This window comes from Ceratotherium simum, chromosome 2 (genome assembly GCF_057802395.1).
Source record: "Ceratotherium simum simum isolate JZ-2026a chromosome 2, ASM5780239v1, whole genome shotgun sequence".
Lineage (NCBI taxonomy): Eukaryota > Metazoa > Chordata > Mammalia > Perissodactyla > Rhinocerotidae > Ceratotherium > Ceratotherium simum.
In genome coordinates, this window is record NC_141901.1 from 28566447 (window position 1) to 28587724 (window position 21278).

The following is a 21278-nucleotide window of genomic DNA, read 5'->3' on the forward strand; positions in this document are numbered from 1 at the left end:
GATTTAGAAGTTCATCTGCAATAGAAGGAAACTTCAACATAATAAACGCCGTTTATGAAAAACTCATAGCTAACATCATCCTCAATGGTGAAAGACAAAGTTTTTCCCTTAAGATAAGGAACAAGACAGGATTCCTGTGTTTGTCTCTTCCATTCAACATAATATTGGAAGTTCTAGTCAGAGCAATTAGGCAAGGAAAAGAACTTAAAAGCATCCAAGTTGGGAAGGAAGAAACAAAATGACCTCTGTTCCAGATGACATGTTCTTTTACACAGATAATTCTAAAGATATAAACACGTGTGCACATGCACACACAAACACAAACCTGGCAGAACTAATAAATGAATTCAGCAAAGTTGCAGACTACAAAATCAACACACAAAAATCATTTGCATTTCTATATACTAACAATGAACAATCCAAAAATGAAATTTAAAAAAACAATTCCATTTATAATAGCGTCAAAAAGAATAAAATACTTAGGAATAAACTTAACCAAGGAGGTGAAAGACTCATATAGTGAAAACTACAAAACACTGCTGAAAGAAATTGAAGAAGACATAAATAAATGAAAAGACATCCTGTGTTCATGGATTGGAAGACTTAGTTTTGTTAAGATGTTAATATCATACCAAGCAATCTACATGTTAAATGCAACCCCTATCATCTTGAATATGCATTTTGCAGAAATAGAAAAATCCACCCTATAATTCGTATGAAATCAAGGGACTAGGAAAAGTCAAGACAACCTTGAAAAAGAAGAATGAATTTGAAAGGACTCACACATCCTGATTTTAAAACTTCTTAAAAAGCTACAGTACTCAGAACAGAGTGGTACTTGCATAAAGACAGACACACAGACCAATGGAATAGAATAGAGGACCCAGAAATTAACCCTCGCATATATGGTCAAATGATTGTCCACAAAGGGTGCTAAGAACATTCAATGAGGAAACAGCAGTCTTTTCAACAAATGGTTCTTGGAAAACTGGATACCCACGTGCAAAAGAATGAAGTTGGACCCTTATCTTACACCATATACAAAAATTAATTCAAAATGAATCAAAGAACTAAACTTAAGAGCTAAAACCATAAAACTCTTAGAGGAAAACATAGAGGGCAAGCTTCACGATGTTGGATCTGGCAATGATTTCTTGGCTTGGATGTGACACCAAAAGCATAGGCAATAAAAGCAAAAATAGATAAAATGGACTTCCTCAAAATTAAAAAAATTGTGCATCAATGGACATTATCAATAGTGAGAAGGCAATCCACAGAATGGGAGGAAACATCTGCAAATCATATCTCTGATAAGGGATTAATATCCAAAATATACAATGACCTCCTCAACTCAATAATAAAAAAACAACCCAATTCAAAAATAGGCAAAGGACTTGAAGAGACATTTCTTCAAAGATGATAATATAAAAGACCAATAAGCCCATGAAAAGATAATCACTAATCATTAGGGAAATGCAAATAAAAGCCACAATGTGATACTACCTCACATATATTAGGATGGTTATTATCAAAAAACAGAAAATATTAGTGTTGGCAAAGAAGTGGAGAAATTGGAACCTTTGTGCATCACTGGTGGGACGGTAAAATGGTGCAGCCACTGTGGAAGACACAATGGTTGTCCCTCAAAAGAGTAAACACAGAATTACCATATAACCCAGCAATTCTACTCCTATGTATATACACCCCAAAATTGAAAACAAGGACTCAGATACTCGAATGCCAATATTCAGAGAAGCATTATTCAGAATAGCCAAAAGGTGGGAACAACTCAAGTGTCTATCAACAGTTGAATGGATAAACTAAATGTGGTATATACAAACAATGGAATATTATTCAGCTATAAAAAGAAATAAAGTTCTCATATATGCTACAAGATGGATGAATTTAAAAACATTATGCTAAGTGACATAAGCCAGAAGTGATTCCACGTCTGTGAGGAACTTAGGATAGTCAAATTCATAGAGACAGAAAGTAGAATAGTGCTTACCTGCCTGGGGAATGGCGAGTTATTGTTTAATGGGTATAAAGATTCAGTTTGAGATGATGAAAAAGTTTTGGGGATAGAAAGTAGTGATGGTTGCACAACGATGTGAATGTACTTAATGCCACTGAAATGTACACTTAAAAGGGTTAAAATGGTAAAAATAAAAGCTGATCTTGAAAAATTAACATAGAAGAGTAGCCTGAACATTTCTGAAAAGGAAGTGTTCTACCAGATATTAAACATATCTTAGAACTATAGTGAGAAAAAAAACAATTCGGTGCTGGCACAGGATTGGACACAGTTCAAGGGAACAGGAAGGCGAGTGGAACACCTGTGAATTTAATGTACGATAAAAACTGGCACTTCAAAACAGTTGGAGAGAAAAACTTTTTCAACAAAGTGTGCACTTAGCCATTGGATGGGGCAGGTGACGTGGAGAGGAACCCTATCTCATTCCATGCACCATAATGAATTTCAGATGTACCAATGCTTTAAATGCAAAGAATGAAAGCAGAAAGCATGGTTGAAATATTTACATAATTTAGCATCAGGAAGACCTAAAACTTTTATAAAAAAGACATAACACTCACAGCCTTTAGGGAAAAGATCGATACATCCAACTACCTATTAATGTAAAACTTCTACACGTATAAATGACCACTGATGAGAGAATAGTTAAATATAATATATATTAGAGTTATCACTAAAAAGGATGGGAATACATCTACATAAAACCCACGTCATTAAGTTGAAAAAGTGCAAGTTTCAGAAAAATATGAACAGCATGATGCCATTTTTGGTTAAGAAAAAAGAAAAAATGCCAAAAATGCCAATATACGTATATAGCTACACATATAAGGATGTTGATGTATAGAAACAGATAAAAAGACACCCTAAACTATTAAGTGATTAACTTGGGTAAAGGACTAGAGAAAGAGAAGGAGAACTAATCTTCTACTCTGTATACTTTTGTAATGTTTGAAATTTTACCAATTTATATTCATATACTATTTATGGAATTAAAAGTTAGAAAAAGCAATCTATATCCAATAGTATAAAAATCTTAAAAGAAACCTGACGAATAAAAATAAGGCAAAGGACAAAAAACTAGGAAAAAAGGTTCTTTCAAGTTAAAAGGGCTTTAAGTTATTGTGAGTTCTGACAATCAACAAGAAAAATATTTTAGAGGCGGAGTCAAGATGGCGGCGTAAGCAGACTCGGAACTCACCTCCTCCCGTGGACACAGCCAATTTACAACTACTCGTGGAAAAATTACCCCTGAGACAGAACTGAAAACCGCATAAGAGGAACTCCTGCAACAACGGACAATCCTCACTGAGGTAGAAGAGGCAGAGACCCCCTTCTGGAGAGGAAAAACGCCGCCTTCACAAGCCGCCAGCTTCACGGCCGCCGGGAGCAGCTCACAGGTACGCAGCCTCCCTGGAGGCGCGGGGTCCTGAGCCAGGGAGCGCCCCCGCTGTGGGCATTTTGTGGACCCAGCACAATCGAGTCCAGCGGCATAATACCCGACTGTGCCTGCTACTAAAACATTGGGGAGCACCCCCAGAAAACCCGGTTCACAAAGAAACTAAAACTGGCTCTTAAAGGGCCCGCGCGCAAACTCACCCGTTTCAGAAAGCATCCTAAAATCACCAGAAAGAAAGGTGCACAGTGCTGTGGTGAAAAGAGACTCACCTAATAGGCCCTGAGTGCATCTCGGTGAGGGGTGAGACCTCTCTAGGGACTGGGACATTGGCGGCAGCCATTGTTGTGGCCCGGTGTGGGCGTGCTGACACAGACGCCATTGGAGTTCTCCCTGAGGCCTGCTAGCCCAGGGTCTGCCCCACCCGCTAGAGCACCCATTTAATCCAGCTCAGCCAGGGCAGGCAGCCCACCCTAGAGACTGGCCCCACCCAACCACAAGCCCTCAGGCAACTTGTGGGCCTGCATAGATTGGTAACTGGATTCTCTGCAGCCTGGCAACTGAGCCGACTTGAGCGGGGCAGGGTGTGCACAAGGAGCGGGTGGAGAGTGTGGGGCGGTGGCGGAGTGTGTGGGGCTCCCACCGTGGAGAGACTGGGTCTGCTTGGGGAGGTCGGGGCGCTCACACGGGGCAGGACTGTGTTGACTGTGTGTGTGGACCTGTGGGCGGCAGGGTTTGTCAGCTGCAGAAGACATGTGCTTCTCAAAGACCCACATAGGAGGTTTGCCTCACCTTCCAAAGCCTGAAACGATTGGGTGCTCCTGTGCCTGAGGCCAGCCCCACCCAGCTGCAATCCTCAGAGAGCTGACAAGAGACCTAATAGGCTAGAGGCTTACAGCAATTGTAAGGCCCTGAGCCTAACAACCTGCCACGCTGGGGGCCTACTCACTTAAAAGAAATACTGCATCACAAATGTGGTATTAGAACTTGCAGCCAACTGTGCTGGGGCTCCCCACACCTGATAAAGAGACTGAAGGGCCCACAACAACTACAAGCAGCTGAGCATTACAACAGCTGGCCAGGAGCATAACTCAGCCTCCCTGGGTGCCTACAGGGAGAGCAAACAGGCCACAACAGAAGGACACACATAGCCCACATAGGGGTCACCCCTGGAACATTGAGAACTGAGGGAAGCACACTGGAAGCCTAAGGCATCACTTACATAAGGTCACCTATCCAAGAGCAGGAGACGTAGCTGAACTACCTAATACGTAGACACAAGCACAGGGAAAAAGGCAAAATGAGGAGGCAAAAGAATACATTCCAAGTAAGGGAACAGGACAAAACCCCAGAAAAGGAACTAAGTGAAACAGAAATGAGCAACCTACCTGACAGAGAGTTCAAACTAAGAGTGTTAAGGATGCTCACTGATCTGGGGAGAAGAATAGATGAACTCAGTGAGAATGTCAACAAAGAAATGGAAGATATAAAAAAGAACCAATCAGAAATGAAGAATACAATACTGGAAATGAAAAATTCATTAGAGGGACTCAAAAGCAGAGTAGAGGATACAGAAGAACGGATCTGTGAGCTGGACAAAAGACTAGAAGAAATTACCCTAGGTGAACAGGTAAAAGAGAAAAGAATTAAAAAGAGTGAGGACAGTCTAAGGGACCTCTGGGACAACATCAAGCGCACTAACATCCGTGTTATAGGTGTCCCGGAAAGAGAAGAGCGAGACAAGGGGGCAGAGAATCTATTTCAAGAAATAATAGATGAAAACTTCCCTAACCTAAGGAAGGAAACAGACATCCAGGTACAGGAATCACAGAGAGCCCCAAACAAGATAAACCCAAAGAGGCCCACACCAAGACACATCATAATCAAAATGTCCAGAATTAAAGATAAAGAGAGAATCCTAAAAGCCGCAAGAGAATGTCAAGTTACATACAAAGGAAACCCCATAAGGCTATCAGCTGACTTCTCAGCAGAAACCTTACAGGCTAGAAGAGAATGGCATGATATATTTAAAGTGCTAAAAGGAAAAAACTTACAGCCAAGAATACTCTATCCAGCAAGGTTATCATTCAAAATGGAAGGAGAGATCAAAATTTTCCCAGATAAGCAAAAATTAAAGGAGTTTGTCACCAAGAAACCAGTGCTACAAGAAATGTTAAAGGGACTGATTTAAGGGGAAAAGAGAAGACCACAAATAGGAAAAATTATCTATTTCCATGATTAGAACGTAATGGATACAAATACACAAAAAAGAGGTTAGATATGATATCAAAAACATAAAAGGCCACAAAACAAGTCTCCATAAATTTAAGAAGATTGAAATAATACCAAGCATCTTTTCTGACCACAATGGTATGAAACTAGAAATCAACTATAGGAAGAAAATCAGAGAAGTCACAAATACGTGGAGATTAAACAAAATGCTACTGAACAACGACTGGATTAACAAAGAAATCAAAGAAGAAATCAAAAAATACCTGGAGACAAATGAAAATGAAAATACAACATGCCAGAATTTATGGGATACAGCAAAAGCGGTTCTAAGAGGGAAGTTTATAGCGATACAGGCCTATCTCAACAAACAAGAAAAATCTCAAATAAACAATCTAACAATGCACCTAAAGGAACTGGAAAAAGAAGAACAAACCAAGCCCAAAATCAGTAGAAGAAGGGAAATAATAAAAATCAGAGCAGAAATAAATGAAATAGAGACCAAAAAAACAATAGAAAAAATTAATAAAACCAAGAGCTGGTTCTTTGAAAAGATCAACAAAATTGACAAATCTTTAGCTAGACTCACCAAGAAAAAAAGAGAGAAGGCACAAATAAGTAAAATCAGAAATGAAAGAGGAGAGGTTACAACAGACACCTCGGAAATACAAAAGATTATAAGAGAATACTATGGAAAGCTATATGCCAACCAATTCGACAATCTGGAAGAAATGGATAAATTCTTAGAATCATACAACCTTCCAAAACTGGATCAAGAAGAAGTAGAGAATTTGAATAGACCAATCACCAGTAAGGAGATTGAAACAGTAATCACAAACCTCCCCAAAAATAAAAGTCTAGGACCAGACGGCTTCCCTGGTGAATTCTACCAAACATTCAAAGAAGACTTAATACCTATCCTTCTCAAACTCTTCCAAAAAATTGAGGAGGGGGGGAAGCTCCCTAACTCATTCTACGAAGCTGACATTACCCTGATACCAAAACCAGACAAGGACAACACATAAAAAGAAAATTACAGGCCGATATCACTGATGAACATCGATGCAAAAATCCTCAACAAAATACTAGCAAATCGCATAGAACAATATGTTAAAAAGATTATACACCATGATCAAGTGGGATTTATTCCAGGGATGCAGGGATGGTTTAACATTCGCAAATCAATCAACGTAATACACAACATTAATAAAATGAAGAATAAAAATCACATGATCATCTCAATAGATGCAGAGAAAGCATTTCACAAGATCCAGCATCCATTTATGATAAAAACTCTGAATAAAATGGGTATAGAAGGAAAGTACCTCAACATAATAAAGACCATATATGAGAAACCCACAGCTAATATCATCCTCAATGGTGAAAAACTGAAAGCTATCCCTCTAAGAACAGGAACCAGACAAGGATGCCCACTGTCACCACTCCTATTTAACATAGTACTGGAAGTCCTAGCCAGAGCAATCAGGCAAGAGAAAGAAAGAAAAGGGATCCAAATTGGAAAGGAAGAAGTGAACCTGTCACTGTTCGCAGATGACATGATTTTATATATAGAAAACCCTAAAGAATCCACCAGAAAACTTTAGAAGTAATAAACGAATATGGTAAAGTTGCAGGATACAAAATCAACATACAAAAATCAGTTGCATTTCTGTACACTAACAACGAAGTAGCAGAAAGAGAAATTAAGAATACCATCCCATTTACAATTGCAACAAAAAGAATAAAATACCTAGGAATAAACGTAACCAAAGAGGTGCAAGATCTGTACACCAAAAACTATAAAACATTTCTGAAAGAAATTGAAGAAGACACAAAGAAATGGAAAGATATTCTGTGCTCTTGGATTGGAAGAATTAACATAGTTAAGATGTCCATACTTCCTAAAGCCATCTATAGATTCAATGCAATCCCTATCAAAGTTCCAACAACATTTTTCACAGAAATAGAACAAAGAATCCTAAAATTTATATGGAACAACAAAAGACCCCGAATAGACAAAGGAATCTTGAGAAAAAAGAACAAAGCTGGAGGTATCACACTCCCTGATTTCAAAATATACTACAAAGCTATAGTAACCAAAACAGCATGGTACTGGCACAAAAATAGACACACAGATCAATGGAATAGAATCGAAAGCCCAGAAATAAACCCACACATCTATGGACAGCTAATCTTTAACAAAGGAGCCAAGAACATACAATGGGGGAAAGAAAGTCTCTTCAACAAATGGTGTTAGGAAAACTGGATAGCCATATGCAAAAAAATGAAAGTAGACCCTTACCTTACACCATACACAAAAATTAACTCCAAATGGATTAAAGACTTGAATGTAAGACCTGAAACTGTGAAACTTCTAGAAGAAAACATAGGCAGTACGCTCTTCGACATCGGTCTTAGCAACATCTTTTCAAACACCACGTCTGACCGGGCAAGAGAAACAATAGAAAAAATAAACAAATGGGACTACATCAAACTAAAAAGCTTCTGCACAGCAAAGGAAACCATCAACAAAACGAAAAGACAACCTAACAATTGGGAGAAGATATTTGCAAACCATACTTCTGATAAGGGCTTAATCTCCAAAATATATAAAGAACTCATGCATCTCAACAACAACAAAACTACCAACCCAATTAAAAAATGGGCAAAAGACCTGAACAGACATTTCTCCAAAGAAGATATACAGATGGCCAACAGACACATGAAAAGATGTTCAAAATCACTAACTATCAGGGAAATGCAAATCAAAACTACAATGAGATATCACCTCACGCCCGTCAGAATGGCTATAATTAACAAGACAGGAAACAACATGTGTTGGAGAGGATGTGGAGAGAAGGGAACTCGCATACACTGCTGGTGGGAGTGCAAACTGGTGCAGCCACTATGGAAAACAGTATGGAGATTCCTCAAAAAATCAAGGATAGAACTACCATATCATCCAGCTAGTCCACTGCTGGGTATTTACCCAAAGAACTTGAAAACACCAATTTGTAAAGGTACATGCACCCCTGTGTTCATTGCAGCGTTTTCACAATAGCCAAGACTTGGAAGCAACCTAAGTGCCCATCAAGGGATGAATGGATAAAGAAGCTGTGGTATATATACACAATGGAATACTACTCAGCCATAAGAAACGATCAAATCCAGCCATTTGTGACAACATGGATGGACATTGAGGGTATAATGCAAAGTGAAATAAGTCAGAGGGAGAAGGTCAAATATCGTATGATTTCCTTCATTAAGTAGTAGATGATAACAACAATAAACAAACACATAGGGACAGAGATTGGATTGGTGGTTACCAGAGGGGAAGTGGGGAGGGAGGAGGGTGAAAGGGATAATTCGGTACATGTGTGTGGTGATGGGTTGTAATTAGTATTCTGGTGGTGAACATGATGTAATCTATGCAGAAATAGAAGTACAATGATGTACACCTGAAATTTTTACAATGTCATAAACCAATGTTACTGCAATAAACAAAAAATTAAAAAAAAAAAAGAAAAATATTTTAGAAACTAAATAGAATAATGAGCAAAGGACATGAATAAATAAATGTAGACCAAAAAATCTTCGGCTTCATTGATAAAGAAAAGCAGATTAATATATGACCTCATTTTTCAGCCATCAGCTTATGAAGTTCTTAAAAAGATAAGTGGGATAAAGAGTTAGCGTACCCGGATGACTTAAAATTGGGGGCCTGGTTGTAGGAGAAGGTGTGGAACCTGGAAAAATGAATTAGATTCAATTCAACAGCCTTATCAATACAAAATTATGAATTTAATTTTGATTTTTGATATTTTTAAAGAGATTATTTCTCAAAATGGAAAATATACATACTTTCTGATATTGCAGTTCTACTTCTGGGAATTTAACCTAAATATATATTTGCACAAGCACATAAGAATGTATGCATAACAATGTTCACTATAGCTTCATATTTTATAATGGAAATCCTAGAAGTTAACTAATAATAAATCATAAAAATAACGTGTTCAGAATAAACATATGTATTTTTTAAAGAAATTACAACCCAAGTAGTATCATACTACATAATTTGTATCCTTTTCTTTTCCACTTAGTATTTTGTGGACATTTTTTCATATCAGCACAATCAGATCTACCTCATCACCATTATATGTTGCTACTTATCTTTTTTGTATAGTCTTTCTCTGATGATAAAAAATGATTGACAGTCCCATGAGGAATTTGGTTTTTGATATTTAAGAAAAGATCACTGCAAGTTTATCCTCTTTGTAAACTTTTCCTCACAATCAGTTCTCTCTTCTTTCAAACACTAAACTGTATCAGTGTTTAATAAATCCTTATGAAATGCTTATGGGCAACTCTTTCAAAAAAGCAAATCAACAAACACAGAATACCACAGAGCACATACCCACTAGGAGCATCTGAGTAAACAGGGATAGGTCAATGGGTATAAATTTCATATGCAATCTTAATATATCAGTCCACCAAAAAACCATCTCTTGCCCCCCAAAACCTCATAGCACTCAGGTAAGTACTCAAGGAGGCTACCAGGTACCAGGTTACAGGAATTACAAAAAGGTGTTCTAATTACCATATTAACATCCATAATTCCCCTCAATCCTTTAAATATTAGGGTCATAGGAAATACACCAACAAGATAGAAGCCAGTAATTGAGATTTGTTTGAGTTCAACACCCTCATTAAACAAGGGGAAACTACAGGAATGGTGTTATGTGAGTGAGCAGAACCAAACTAGGACCCTGGACGAGGTCTGCCCAGGCTAAAGCTCTTCCCACTGTTCCTGCTGTCTCTTGCTTCTGCTGCAACCAGAGAGAAGACAGAGATAGCGGCACTGGAATCAGGAAGATAGTTCCTTCCACCATCTCAAAATCATCTCTCAAGTCTTAAGCTCAGCAGTTGATCAGGAGTCCCTGCAAGAAATCCTCCATTTCACTTCAATAAATAAGGACTCTTCCTGCCTTTCAGTTGCTATGAAATTCAGTTTCTTTTGCCAAATTAAACTGCCCAGTAAAGATAAAAAGAATAATGACATGGGGGGAGGTCGAGGGGCAGTATAGGGGAGCAAAATTTGCCACCCCAAAATGTGTCTCTTTGGCATGAGGATTATTTTAGGCTGATGAATTTAAGAAACAGAAGATGTGCAGAATTTTGAACTTCCCCCTTAACTGCTTAAAAAAATTTCAATAGAGGGCCTGTTCCAGGAAGACTGCTGTCATCAGAGATCACTCCCAAGAAGGTGAGAGAGGTACGGCAGACTCAGACAGGCCTGCTTATTCCAAGTCCTCTCTGTGTCCCTTTGTCTCTGCAAGGCATGCCAAACATTTGTTTACCAAACATTTGTTCTTCCCATCTCCCTGTAAACTGTCTTCCTGTCCTTTGAAGTCCCAGACCCTTACCCCTCTTCTCCGCAGCTCAGGATGGCATATAAGCCTGACATAACTGCCTGCCTGCCTGTAGGTCTCAATTCTTATGGGGCCCTTGTACATAATTAAATTTATTTTTCACCTTTAATCCGTCTTATGTTTGTTTAATTATCAGACCAGCCAAAGAACCTAGAAGGATATAAGTTACATTGTTCCTCCCCAACAGTTGGTGTAGTTGGCAGGAGATAGCTCACTGGTTGGATAGTGCTCACTATGGGGCTGCTGCAGCTGAGAGATCCTGGGACCTCTGACAAGCACTGGCAGAAGGTAAGAATTCTTACCATGTCAGTCTCCCAGCTCTCTACCTGCAGGGTCTGGTGGAAGCAAGAGTGGTGGGAGTCCTTTTTCCTTTTCTCCATTTAGAGTAGCAGGAGAAAATATTTTTGGAACTAGTTTCTTGGGTATAGCGACTATGGTAAAGATTTGTTATAAGTACTCTTGTTTTTTTTTTTTTTTTGCTGAGGAAGACTGGCCGTGGGCTAACATCCATGCCCATCTTCCTCCACTTTATATGGGACGCCGCCACAGCATGGCTTGCCAAGCAGTGCATCGTTGCGCGCCCGGGATCCGAACCGGCGAACCCCAGGCCACTGCAGCACAGCGCGCACACTTAACCGCTTGCGCCACCGGGCCGGCCCCAAGTACTCTTGGTTTTTATTGATCCTTTTTCTCCCAGAGACAGTCACTATTTTTCTTTGTCTCTGTCTGTTGTGTCGTTTGTCATAAGAATGGAAACCATGAGGTAGAACACAGGTATAGGTCCTATAAGTCTGCTGTTCCAGCTGGCCTCACAGACTGGTGAGTTCACAGTTCTCACCAGACTGGTGTCTATTTAGACAAACTTTGCTGTGGGTTAACGTGCACATGAAGTAAAGGCTGTTGGTAAGGGACATCTTGGAAACACTAGTTTGACTTCAAGAAACCCAAGGCTTAGCTAAAGCTGTTAATGCGCATATAAGAAGAACCAGATGAGGTTTTCCTTTCGTCTTGTTCTATGTCTTGAGAGCTTGGCTTTTTTTTTTTTTTTTAAATTGATGTTTTAATGGTTTCTAACATTGTGAAATTTTGGGTTGTCCATTTTTGTTTGCCCATCACCATATATATGACTTCTTTCACCCCTTGTGCCCACCCCCCACCCCCACTGCCCCTGGTAACCACAGTCCAGTTTTCTCTGTCCATGTGTTGGTTTTATATTCCACATATGATTGAGATCATACAGTGTTTGTCTTTCTCTTTCTGGCTTATTTCACTTAACATAATACGCTCCAGGCCCATCCATGTTGTTGCAAATGGGACTATTTTGTCTTTTTTTATGGCTGAGGAATATTCCATTGTATATATATACCACATTTTCTTAATCCAATGGTCAGTCAAGGGACACTTAGGTTGCTTCCACTTCTTGGCTATGGTGAATAATGGAGAGCTTGGCTTTTTGATGACTGAAAATATTCTCTCTGGTCTCCACCAGCTGGAAGGTACACGTACCAACCTGTATCTTGGTGGCCAGTCGAATAGCCTGGGGTTCCAAGACATGAAGTTATAAGCAGCACTCTCTTTGTCTGACTGTGCCAGCTCTCAGGAGAGTTTGTCAGAAGGGGTCCCATCCATAAGGGGTTTTGTTGTCTCACACTTCATTGTTTTGTTAGTGCTAGAAAAAGTCTCATTCCAGTAGCACTTGCCCAGTGTCACAGATTAGCAGGTCTGTGACTGGAGGTGTCTCAAATTCTCATGGGAAACCAGAGACACCATTTTCACCACACCATTCTTACTGCCTATAACAATGAAGGCCTTTGCTGTCTTAGGGTAATTTTGAGAATGAACTTTCTAGATCTTCTGAGGGCTGCATCTTTTGCACTCTACTTTGGGAAGCCTCTTACATCCATGGTTAAGCAATAAAAAGGCTTATTGGTTTGAGTCGTTATTGAGGTTAACAGATCCTACTCATCAATGGCCAGACAATAGATCGTCTGAATTGGAAAAACTTCTACATTAAAAAAAAAATTTTTTTTTAATTTTTAATTGTTTAGGAGGTCTCATCCTAAACACATGTCTTATTAGTACCTACGGAATGTCCAAATTGAAGTGCGGATACAAAGAAGTATAATGGCTAGCTGTAAGGACTCCCTTAATAAGCTGAAAGAACAGAAATTAGACTTAGAAGAAAAATTAAAGTCCCCATACAACATAAATTCCTCTTCTTAAAAATCCGGCCCGGTCTCTTCAACAAACTCTCTTAGCTCCCAAAACTCCTCCACTCTCCCCAGAAAATCCTTTAAATTTTTATTTATTTATTTTAGCTTCCCTTTTCATACAAGATTTACAGAGAGCACTCTGGCTTGATCTCTAAGCCTAGAATATATAAGTTATTCATGTAAATAATACAAACCAGGACATAAATTTAACAGAAGCACCCAGGACGGACAATAAGGCTCAGGTATAAGGCTTGTTTTGCAGGGCTCTATAATTAGGCTCTGCCAGCTTCAGGCCTTCCTCTGCAATGTCTTTTTGCAGATATATCCTAGGTGGGGGTTCAAAATGGCAGTGTAGGAAGAGCCTGAACTTACCTCTTCCCACAGACACAACAAATATACAATTACATATGGATCAATTCCACCTGAAAGAGACAGAGCTAGTGGAACACCTGTTCCACAACCAAGGAGAAACAGGACCACATCAAGATGGGTGGGAGAGGCAGAGAAATGCTCTTGCCAAATACCCCACCCCCGGCGTGGCAGCACACGATGGGGAGGGATCTCACCAGACAGGTGCTTCTCCTGGAGGAGGGAGGGGTCAGCGCCCCACATCAGGCATCCCAGCCCTGGGGATCGGCACGGGAGAAAAGAGCCCCCAAAATGTCTGGCTTAGAAAACCAAGGGGACCGATGGCCAAGGGTTCCAAAGTGCTATAGGAAGTTAAAATTCCCCTCTTTACGGGCTCATGTGCAATCTCACTCACCTGGAGACCCAAGGAAATAAAAGCAGTTTTAAAAGTGCCAAGACTATATGTGAAAGAGAGTCATTTGCAAATCTAAAAGCAATGGCTGGAGGGGACAGGGACAGTGGGAAACACTACCTGGGGACTGAGGCGCTGGCTGGTGGGGGCCATTGTGCTTCCTACCTAAGCTGCCAGCACAGGCGGGTGAGCTCAGACATGGGGGCAAGCAGTTGTGGCACTATCCTGTTACCTTGCTAAGCTGGGAGAAATATAGCAGTTGCTGCATTCCCCTGCTCTCTGGCTGGGGTGGGCAGGTGAAAAGGAACTCGGCATTCTCCTGCTCCCTAGCTCAAGTCTGCAAGCACAGGTGGCTGGGACACTCCCCTCCCCCTGGCTATAGCTGAAGAGTACAAGTGATAGAGGGATTACCTGGCTACCAGGCTACCCGGCAAAAGCTGATGTGACACTCCCCTGCTCCTGGGCTAGGGCTGTGAGCCTGAGCATTTTTGATACTCTCTTGCTCCCAGCCTAAAACCAGTGTGAGAGCATAGACAAGGCACTCTCCTGCAGCACTGCTGAAGTCCGTGGGCACATGCATTCAAGACATTTTTCCCCACCGCCTGTTCTGAAGCCAAAGAGCAAGCCCTGCCCCTACACTCTCCAGCTGCCTAGCTAAAGCCAGTGGGCACATGCAATCAACACAGGGGAAACTCTTTGGTTACCTGGCCCTGGTGGCCATGTCACTGGTGTTCCTGAGCTACAGGGGACTGTAACAATCAGAAAGACAGTTCTTGGCAGGCTACCACCACAGGGCACTGCACACTCAGCAGACTGAAACACAACCCCAGTCTTCCTTTGAGAAAGGTATATTCAATTAGCCTGGAGCTTAATCCTGAGGGACAGGCTTCAGGTTTCCCTCATTCCTAGAGGTTAAGGAGTAACTCCCAGGGAACATAAGCAGGTAGACACTGTCCTTGCACACCCCCTTGGCCTCACTAAAGCTCAGTGAGAGCCCCCCGGAAAGGAACCTATACACTTGTCAGGAGCCCTGATATCTGCAACTATTGCCCAGGGGACACCTCCAGATCTCTGGGGTCTAGAGGCCAGCAGGGATTACGACTGCGGGGCCCCACAAGACTATATATATTAGCACACTTTAAAAACTGCTGCCTGAGGGCCTGGCTTCCAATCAGCCTCAAACGAGGTGCTAAATGAGATTGTTCCCCTTGGAACACTGACAGGTCATGGCATGCCTGAATAAATCAGGCAGTTTAGACCACCACATCAGATCAATAGAAAACCAAGAGCTAGGGCAGGGTTGAATGGGAAGGAACATCACCTACACAAGGCCACACCTTCAAGACTGAGAGACATAGCACTTTCCCCTAATACAAAGAAACAAACACGAAGAGCCAAGCACAATGAAAAAAGGAAGAAATACGCTCCAAACGAAGGAACAAGACAAAAATGTCAGGAAAAGACCTAAATGATATGGAGATAAGTAATCTACTTGATAAAGAATTCAAAGTAATGGTTATAAGGATGCTCACAGAACTCAGGAGAAAAATGGATGAATTTTTACAGTGAGAACTTCAACAGTGTTAGAAAATATAGGAAAGAACCAATCAAAGCTGAAGAAAACAATAACTGAAATGAAAAATACACTGGAGGGAATCAGCAGCAGATTAGATGACAAAGAAGTACAAATTAGTGAGCTGGAAGACACAGTAATGGAAATCACCCAATCAGAACAACAAAAAGAAAAAAGAATTTAAAAAAATGAGGATAGTTTAAGGGACCTCTGGGATGACATCAAGATTATAAACATTCACATTATAGGGGTCCCAGAAGAAGAAGGAGAGAAACGGGCACAAAAACTATTTGAAGAAATGATGGCTGAAAACTTCCCTAACCTGGGGAAGGAAACAGACATACAGGTCCAGGAAGCACAGAGAGTCCCAAACAGGATGAACCCAAAGAGATCCACACCAAGACACATTACGATTAAAATGTCAAGGTTAAGAAAGAATCTTAAAAGCAGCAAGAGAAAAAAAAACCAACTAGTCAAGTACAAGGGAACTCCCAGAAGGCTATCAGCTGATTTTTCAGCAGAAACTTTACAGGCCAGAAGTGAGTGGCTTGAAACATCCAAAGTGCTGAAAAGTAAAAATTTACAACAGAGAATACTCTACCCTGCAAGGTTATCATTCAGAATCGAAGGAGCGATAAAGAGTTTCCCAGACAAGCAAGAACTAAGGAGTTCACCACCACTAACCTGGCCTTATAAGAAATGTTAAAGGGACTTCTTTAAGAAAAAAACAAAACGCCATAACTAGAAACAAGAAAATATATGAAAAAAAAAAAAAACCTAACTGGTAAAGGCGACTGTATAGTAGACAGTGGATGAACCACTTGTAAAACTAGTATGAAGGTTACAAGACAAAATTAGTAAAATCCACTCTAACTACAATAAGTAGTTAAGGGATATACAGTATAAAAATATGTAAAATATGATGTCAAAAACATAAACCATGGGGCCAGCCTCAGTGGCCTAGTGGTTAAGTTCTGCGCATTCCGCTTCGGTGGCCCAGGTTTGGTTCCCGGGCACAGACCTACACTGCTCTCTGTTAGCCGCCATGCTGTGCTGGCGGCCCACATACTAAAAAATATAGAGGAAGACTGGCATGGATGTTAGCTCAGGGCAAATCTTCCTCAGCAAAAAAAAAAAAACCTACACCATGGGAGGGGGTAGTAAAAATGTAGAGCTTTTAGAATGTGTTCAAACTTAAGGGACTTTCAACTTAACATAGACTGCTATATACAGAGATTGTTATATATGAACTTCATGTAACCACAGATACATCCTAGACCCCTACTCAAAGAATTCATGGCCCCTGGACAGCAGCAGATCTTTTAAATTAGAAAGCCCTTTCACCTTATTTTCAGTTTAGAGAGGCCATCCCCCAAACCTCCCCTATTCATCTCAAAATGCTTATAGACATTAAGAAATCAGCACATTGGAACAGAATTATTCTAAAATGAAGGAAAATTTTAAATAGTAACTATTCTAGATTTCTGATAATAGAGAAATATACCCCAAATGTTTGAAGAAAACTTGGATACTTTCTCTGCTTTTGTAATATTAATTTTCTACCTATTTTTTTCTAGGACCTAAAACTGTTCTTTGAAATGCAAACTTTAGGGAGAAGTTTCTTATTAGAAGGAAAAAAAAAAAGAGGAACTATTTGGAAGTTGAGCAAATGAAAACTTAGGGACACAAGAGTTACCTAAAACAAAGCACAATAGGACTGAGGTGACTCCTGATGCTCCCCTCTATCCTTCATTACCTGAGTGTTCCTATTTTACTAATTCTCTGTCTGGACTGCCTTTCCACTCTGAAGAAACTATTAAACAGTTACCCTTTAAAATAAAACCACCTAAGGTTGAAGGTGATCCTCCTCAGATATCTTTCACTCCTTCGTCAAAGGCCAAACCAAGGGCCATACTTAAAGAACTTCTTAAACCCAGGGAGGATTCTCAAAAGTTTCTGTAAACAAGTTACCTCCTGAGATTAGCAGATAGATAAAAAAGGCAGAAAATATGGGAGGCCACTGGTCTGACTGAACTCATGAAAATAGCTGATATTCAGAGCCTGAAAGAATTTTTTTTTTTGGCCTCCTCCTGTGAGCTAAAAATGAAAAAAAAAAAAGGAAAAGAGGTCTTTTAAAAATACAAAGTGATATAAAGCCTTCCTTGCTGAAATGCTAGATTACTTGTCAAGGGCAAATACATATACATACCTGTTTCATATCAGGTCTTTTGATTATGTAAGAAGGCTAGGTCTTCTCTATTAAAAGAGCAAAGGTTTTTTTTTCAACTACTTAACTTTTTGTATTTCTGTGCGAAATCTTTAATTGTCACTATGTTTAAATGGATGACTAAGTATTGTTTCATAGTGACCTATGACCCTATTTAACCAAGTGTAAGATCTTTTGATATTTTCGACAAACTTCCCCAAATAAAATTCTAAATGAAGTTGTTGTGATCTTGAACTAACTGAAATTTTCCAGAAAGCCCCTGGAACATCTCAAAGAATCTGTTCTCTCTCCTTCTAAAAGGGAGATGTTAAACTAATTACACTTATGTGACATGTTAAATTATATGGACTAAGTCATCTTTATGTTGTATTTGTATAGGTATATGAGTGTTCCAGAAATTATGTGAAATTTCTGAATATCTGCTATGTCCTAGTATAATGTTATCAGTCATAATTCCAGTTTTTATCTTACAATGTTGTGTGTCACAGAAATAACCAAATTTCCTTGTCAATTCTCATAATGAACTCTCATCAGATCTTTAATAATGGGTATTCTTAAGTCTTTTGTCATTTACAGAGAGTTGTTGTTTTACTCTGATGCTTTTACAAAAGCATTCCTGCAAAAGTGCTTCATCTCAAAGGAGAATTCATGGAAAGAACTCTGACAAGTACAGTTTTCTGATAACTTTAAGATCATAAAACTGAACTGGGTAAGAATTTCCGAAACTGGTAGAAAACCTGGATTCAAGCATAATAAGAATTAATTACATGGGACTAAATGAACTGAGGAGGATGATTATAATTTTTTAAGACTTTTCTCTGCAACATTGCTGATTTTTTTAATGTTTTGATTTTCCAGATTTAAGGAACCCTTTTTCTCTTTTCTCTTAAGCTACCTAAGACTTAGAGCAATTTGGTAAAATATATACCTTTTTGAATAAAGATGAAATATTTATCTTTTTCTCCCTACCTGATTCCTCCAGAATTTGGAAACTCTCAGTGAGTATTCTTCTGTTTTCATGGCAATACAGTTATTTGCATAAGTTCAGTAAGAATCTGTTCTCCTTGTAACAGAATATAATTAGAAACATTGGTTATATTACCAAGGCTTTGATTGGAATGTCATATTTGAGAGAGATATCCATAGACTCAGATATGACTGGACAGCCTTAAGGCACTAAGATTGACTTTATGGAACCAATAAAGCCCCTTGGAAAAATCAGCCTGGTACCTTGCATACAGAGTTCCTGACAGCCTTACCAAGTGAGTAAGAAGGTCACTTTCTAGCAGATCTTGGAACCTCAGGATAATTTGGGGACCTCAAGAAGAGAGGAATTAACCCAAATCTACAGGTATTATAGGCGAAGTCTGATGGCAAGTCCATGGTTAATTTCTTAGCCATGAAAGGATTTTAAAACTCCAATCTGAGATTGCTTATGAAAAGTTTTGACAAAGCAGACATAAAAGAGCCTATACAGTCAATCACTATTCTTGCTGCACTTGTGTAAATAATCAGGCCAAGTTTATTGAGACTAGACTTATTCCATAAACAAATTAGTCTTACTATGGTTATCTTTGAGAAAAATGGGGGTGACGAGAAAAAATTGTTTTGGTAATACACCTTTGTTGATATCAAATTCTAGTGCTGTTCACTGTCTTTGAAGTTTTTTTCCCTTTAAACTGGACCTGATCCTGAATTCTTCTAGTTTCCTCACATCTGGCTACAACCTTCCCAATTAACATTGCTAATTTTTTCCCACTCATTTTACTTCAGATCACTAAGGACAAAAGCTGCCCTTTTCCCTGAAGCACTGCCAACTGAATACAAATGACTTGATATAAAATTCAGAGAAATCACCACAATAGCTCAGGTTTAGACAATCTTCTTCCTGCCTGTTGCTATATGGGCCACTGAGAAAGTTTACAGGTACACCCAATGACATCATCAGAGACATTCAAACTGCAAACCAGGAAAATCTGTTAGATTGCTACTGCCTGCCCTCACTCCATCTGAAGATGCTTTGAGCCTAGAAATCGTCTTGACTCAGAAACAGGGATTATAGTCTGCTCCAATCATTAACCATTGTTTTTCTTTTGTGTCCATAGAAATACCTCTTATTAAATACCTGACTGCTGCACCATAAGCCTAACTTTGAGATCACACCAGAATCAAAGTTTAACCTGAAATAAGTTTAACAGAACTGACTTATTGTCAACACAAAGGGACTAGTTGAATAAGATAGAACAAGCTACCAACTCAATTTCTGGACTGTGAAACTTTTGGGGGAAGCTTCAAAGGCTGTAAGGGAGCGAAATTTGCCACTGTAAAATGTGTCTCTTAGGCATAAGGATTATTTTAGGCTGATTATTTTTAAGAAACAAAAGATTCAGGAATTTGTTCTTTTTACCTGCCCCTTAACTGCAAAAAAGAAATTAGATTGTGGACCTGTTCCAGGAAGGGAGCTATCACCAGAGATAACTGCAAAACACATGAGTAAGATGTGGTAGACCTGGCGGCATTTAGCCAGGCCTACTTATTCAAAGTCCTCTCTGTGTCACTTTGTATCTGCATGGCATGGCAAACATTTGTTTACTAAACATTTGCTCTTCCCATCTACCTGTAAACTGTCTTCCTCCTCTTTGAATTCTCAGAGCCCTACCCCTCTTCTCCTTAGCTGAGGATAGCATATAATAGCCTCAATTGCCTGACTGCCTGTGGGATTCATATTCTTACGAGGCCCCCATAAGTATGTCATTAAATTTGTTTTTCTCCTGCCAATCTGTCTTATGTTAATTTCATTATTAGATCAGCCTAAGAGGGTTCTAATTTCTAAGGAATTAATTTCTAAATTTCTATTTAGAAATTTCTAATTTCTAAAATTTCTAAGGAAAATTTTTCCTCTCCAACAGTAGAAATAAATTTCTTTTTCTGAAGACAGCAGAATTTCCCAGTTTAAACTGTACCGCGTAAAAAGAATTACACTGGTTGCATTCCAGGAAATGAAACATAATCCTGGACCAAGAAGATACCCTGTAAAGGTGTCAATAGATCACTTTTAAAATGAATAAAACAGTAAAGTTGATGACACAGAAAACATATATTAAAAAACAGAAGCCATGGACTTTCCTTTCCACTAATATTAATTCGAGTGATGCTATAAGTCATATGAGCTAGCTTTAAGAGATTCCTATATGCCGGGCACTGCGCTAAGTGCTTTAAATGCATTCCAGGGCCGGCCCTGTGGCTTGGTGGTTAAGTGCGCACACTGCGATGCTGGTGGCCCGGGTTCGGATCCCGGGTGCGCATCGAGGCACCACTTCTCCGTCCATCCTGAGGCCGAGTCCCACATACAGCAACTAGAAGGATGTGCAGCTAGGACATACAACTATCTACTGGGGCTTTGGGGGAAAAAATAA

The 21278-nt window shown here is 39.6% G+C and overlaps 1 protein-coding gene across 7 annotated transcripts in view; it reads right to left on the minus strand.

Annotated features, from left to right (window-relative positions):
• LOC106800999 (membrane cofactor protein-like) overlaps positions 1–21278 on the minus strand; it is a 59021-nt gene that overhangs the window by 10307 nt on the left and 27436 nt on the right. For 3 of the 7 annotated variants that reach the window (XM_087439721.1, XM_087439728.1, XM_087439742.1), the window contains exon 7: positions 9356–9403. The exons of the other annotated variants lie outside the window; for them this stretch is intronic. In XM_087439721.1, coding sequence (XP_087295847.1) covers positions 9356–9403 — 48 coding nt within the window. The remainder of the gene's footprint in view (positions 1–9355; positions 9404–21278) is intronic. 7 annotated transcript variants of the gene reach the window in all.